Here is a 4,713-nt window from a genome sequence, read left to right as displayed (position 1 = left end):
AAACTAGCATTAAACTAAGTTGGTGGAATTTGATAAGAATTGATTGCATTCATATTAGTAACAACACAGGATTTATTTAATAGAAAAATGTATTTAATTTTATTATACGTAATTTTTTTTGTAAGCAAAATTAATATCAGTGAGTCGGGTTATAAGTCTCTCGCCCAGGAAAAAAACTAAATTAATTATGGTAAATAAATAATTATGCGAGCGTGTGAAGGAGGGAATAGAATAGTAAATAAGGGAGGAAAAATGACATGTCTTTAATTCCATAGTTCACACGCTCGCTTTCTCTGCAATTTATCCTTTTTTGTTTTCCTTTCACTGCACAGCTTCTTCCGTATACTTCCCTCTCTCTCCCCACTGTTACCATTTTCCACTGTTTGTTTGTTCTCAGCTCAAGGAGGATTCTTGCCCAAGTCCTCGTTTTTGTGATCGGTGAGTTTCTGTGTCTCCCACTTGTCACTTTTGTTTTTTGTCATGCTTCAGAAGTTCCATGTTTTTTTCATTTCATGATTCTGTCATTTTCCTTTCTAATTGCAGTCAGAATTGGTGTGGAACCATTTCTCCCCCCTAAAGTATATTCCTTTCAGCTTGTGATTTTAGTTACTATTTGTTGTAATAAAGTGAACGAAGAGAAAAAGGGGTAAAGGGAATAGAGAAAAAAAATAGAATCTCCAGATTTTGGTTTTATATTTTGTTTCTCATTTTTATTTTAATTAGTAAATACTTTTCAGCAATATTTGCCAGAAGAAATTGTGGAGTTGATGCAAGAAGTTAATTTTTTTTTCCAGAATTATATGCTAAGGCAAAATCATGTAAATGGAAAGATTTTTTTCTTTCTTTTTTTGTTGGTGCCTATTTCCCCCTTTTCTTTTATTTTTATTTGTTAAAAAATATGCATTTTCTATTTTTTATGTTTTTTTTTGTTCTATCGGTGTGGGCATACCATGGTTGGTAACTATAAGATAAGATATTAATTTAACTACAATTTGAAGTCAAAATTAAGAACTCACTGAGAATTATATCACCTTTTTATTTAATCTATATTATACTTGCTTTTGGCATATATCACATTCACGATCTCCATAAGATATCCATTTCAAATGTTTTGTAGTTTGCTTTTGCCAAACATTCCAAGACATAGGAAAATTGGTAATTAAATCACTAAGCTATACGATGATGAAGTGATTTACCTTAGCCCCATCTATCTATTGCATCAAAATGCTAAATATGAGGAATAAATTTGCACTGTATAAAACTAAAGAGGAGCAGCCATTAGGTTGTTTCTCATGAGGTAAGGTTTGAATTAAGCAGTTGAAGGGCAAAGAAAGATTGATTTGCAAGGGGAAAAAGACTATTTTTAATTCTCAAATAAACCATTGTTGATTGGTTGTACTTGAAACATGTAAAATTTTCAAAATTGCAGAAGATGATAGAATCAGCTTTCAAACCAAAATGTTTGGAATAGTTTCACATGGTTGGATAGGCACTTGCATGCACCATAAAGTAAGTAATAGGAATAAACTAGTATGCACTAGACCAAATTTAATTGCTTCAAGCAAAAGAAGTTTGTAAGAAGATCAAGTACATTTTTTTTTTGTATTATTTTTTTTATTTTTTATTTTTTTTTAACTGACAGAGGGCGAGCCCTGGTGCAGCGGTAAAGTTGTGCCTTGGTGACTTGTTGGTCATGGGTTCGAATCCGGAAACAGCCTCTTTGCATATGCAAGGGTAAGGTCCCCCATACCTTCGCATAGCGAAGAGCCTCTGGGCAATGGGGTACGAAGTTTTTATTTTTAACTGACAATTAATGAAATTAAAAATATTTGATATTAAACTTTTTAGATGACATTTTACACCGAGTGTCATTAAATATTTGATTCTTGTGAATAATAAGAAAAAAATATTTGATTCAGGTTGAAATTTATCTGGTAGCTCATAGCTGGATACTTAATGCCCATTTTGACAATCTTATTTTGTGTTATTTGCTGAGTACTACAGAACTATGACCAAGAACTTGTCTTAAAGAGCATTTTTTTACCATTCTTAGGTAAGCAATGGTTGGTGCATCTTGGTTTCGAACTCTATGGAAGACTCAACGGAAGGATGATACTAATTCTGAGAAGGCAGTGATTGGGGTGTTAGCATTTGAAGTTGCGAGCTTGATGTCCAAGCTTGTTAATTTGTGGCAGTCTTTGAGTGATAAACAGGTTGCTAAGTTGAGAGAAGAGATAACAAATTCTCTGGGCATCAGAAAGCTTGTTTCAGAGGATGAGAATTTCATTGTACGCTTAATCAGTCTAGAGATGCTTGAGAATATGGCACATGTGGCTGAATCTGTGGCTAGGTTTGGTAAGAAATGCAGTGATCCAAGTTTGAAAGATTTTGAGAATGCCTTTGATGAATTGATCACTTTTGGTGTTGATCCATATCGGTGGGGATTCACTTTCAAGAAAATGGAAAAAAAGGTAAAAAGGATGGAAAAGTTTATATCAACTAACGCAACTTTGTATCAAGAGATGGAACTGCTGGCAGATCTTGAGCAAACTCTTGGAAGAATGAAGGCTTACACTGAATCAGATGGACCGAATTTAATTGACTATCAAAAGAAGGTTACATGGAAGAGGCTCGAGGTGAAGAACTTAAAGGCTAATTCTCTGTGGAACAGAACGTATGATTACACGGTACTTTTTTTAGCAAGATCTTTATTTACAATATTCAGTAGGATCAACAATGTATTTGGCATTCAAGAGATTATAGATATTGGTAAAACCAAGAATCGAAGTGCTTTGAATTCTGATCATGCTAATGGCAGTCAATCGGTTTCTGAATTATTGCAACCTTCAGTCCAACCCTCCAGCGAAGTTCGTGCCAGGTTTGCTTCAGGACCCCTTGGTGCTTTTGCTGCTACATCTCGTCCAAATGCTCGAATAAATAAAGCTAGCATGTTTCCTTCAGATGGTGGGGACTCATCCACAAAGTCAGGCCTAATTTCAGCAAAGAACAGAAGTCTCAAATTTTTCTCAGGTCCTCTTGGTAGAAATTCCAAAAAGCCAGTTCCAGACAATGGAACAAATAAAAATAGCAAGATTTGGAACTTTCATGGTAACTCCACCACCACAAATGGGAAGGAAACTCACACAAGGCAAAGTCGACTGACTCAAGTAGAACCTTTCAAAGGATTTATGCATGCGGACAGTTCCTTGGTTATTGACAGCCACTCAAGCCCAAATGATGTTCGTTTAGCAACACAAAATCCCAATGACCCTAAAGCAAACCTTGTTACTCCTGGAAAAGAGGTTCATCACCCTCAATCCACTTTCAATTACCTATGCAGGTTACAGCCTCCATCTGAATCCCTTGGTGCTGCTTCTTTAGCCCTGCACTATGCAAATGTTATCATCATGATCGAGAAGCTAGCAACATCTCCATACTTGATTGGTGTTGATGCAAGAGATGATCTGTACAACATGTTACCGAGACGTTTAAGATCTGCGCTTAGGACCAAGCTAAAGCCATATTCCAAGGCCATGGCTGCAGCAGTCTATGATGCAGGTCTAGCAGAAGAATGGACCGAAGCAATGACAGCTATATTAGAATGGTTAGCCCCGCTCGCTCACAACATGCTTAGATGGCAATCCGAGAGAAGCTATGAGCAACACTGCTTTGTTTCCAGGACAAATGTGTTGCTGGTGCAAACCCTTTATTTTGCAAGTCAAGAAAAAACAGAAGCAATAATCACTGAGCTTCTTGTGGGTCTGAATTATGTGTGGAGATATGCTAGGGAGTTCAATAAAAAAGCTCTGCTAGACTGTGGCAGTGGTGGGGTAGATATTGGATATTCTCAACTGAATGGATAAGCAATTTTTATGAAGCTCATGTGAGGTTCACTTTTCAACAAAAGTGCAGTACCTGACAAGTGATTGGGATGAATCTTTTCAGGCACACCAATTCTTGCTTCTTAAATCTCAATGAATGTGAAACAAGTGCAGATGGAGCATGAGAGAATTGCCCACATAAACTGTTAGTGTCAGAAATGCATTCTTGGTGAGAAATGTTGTTTTAAAATATTTAGCATTAATTTTCTTTGAGGAGATCCTAGCTTATTTAACTTGGATCTCTGGTCTCATCCTTGAAAAGTTGTTTTGTGGGTGCATATTTATGAGCCTTATATGTATTAAATTGTATAGCTTTTATCAACCTGAATATTTCTATATTGATATCTTTTGAATGGTAAGACAGATTTCAAAATGCTATATACTTTTGGCATGTAATCATATTTTTGTTTTTATTTTTATTAATAATTTTAAAAAATATATATTGTTTCCATTTTATTTCATGTTTTAAAAATTTGTACAGAAAATAGTGAAAATAATATTTTTATGATTATTTGTGAAAAATAAAAATGGATGCATAAGATAAAGTGGAACTATTAACAAAAAGATTTTTCTTTTCTTGAACATATTCTAATAGCTATATGAGAAAGTCGAGACTCGAGACCATTTGACTTCTTGGAAGTTAATATTAAGAGTAGTTAATTTGTTAGGAGTATCAGTTAGCTATTAATTTTTTAGAAGTATTAGTTAGCTACTAATTTGTTAGGAGTAGTCATTAATTGTCATAAGCTTTTTATAAATAATGCATTCATATAGTTTCTGTTAGATTGCTAAAACGAGGGTTACTCTGATTAACCTAAAAACTGGACAACAA

General features: G+C 34.8%; 1 protein-coding gene across 4 annotated transcripts; it reads left to right on the top strand.

The window, feature by feature from the left end:
- Window positions 1-233: 233 nt before the first annotated feature.
- On the top strand, window positions 234-4,259 carry LOC100789877 (protein PSK SIMULATOR 3). 4 transcript variants are annotated; one of them, XM_014772912.3, is made up of 3 exons: window positions 257-438; window positions 1,643-1,734; window positions 2,054-4,259. In XM_014772912.3, exon 3 carries the CDS (start codon window positions 2,061-2,063, stop codon window positions 3,861-3,863), a length of 1,803 nt encoding a protein of 600 aa, XP_014628398.1. In that variant the 5' UTR covers window positions 257-438; window positions 1,643-1,734; window positions 2,054-2,060; the 3' UTR covers window positions 3,864-4,259. The 4 variants fall into 4 exon arrangements, with proteins under 4 accessions (XP_006606292.1, XP_014628398.1, XP_040869361.1 ...); XM_041013427.1 differs by having other exon boundaries at window positions 1,643-1,782; XM_006606229.4 differs by lacking the exon at window positions 1,643-1,734 and having other exon boundaries at window positions 234-438; window positions 2,005-4,259.
- Window positions 4,260-4,713: the final 454 nt, after the last annotated feature.

The sequence above is a fragment of the Glycine max genome, chromosome 20, assembly GCF_000004515.6.
Source record: "Glycine max cultivar Williams 82 chromosome 20, Glycine_max_v4.0, whole genome shotgun sequence".
NCBI classification, from domain to species: domain Eukaryota; kingdom Viridiplantae; phylum Streptophyta; class Magnoliopsida; order Fabales; family Fabaceae; genus Glycine; species Glycine max.
Note: the sequence above shows the minus strand (reverse complement) of the source record. Positions and strands in the feature narration are given on the sequence as shown.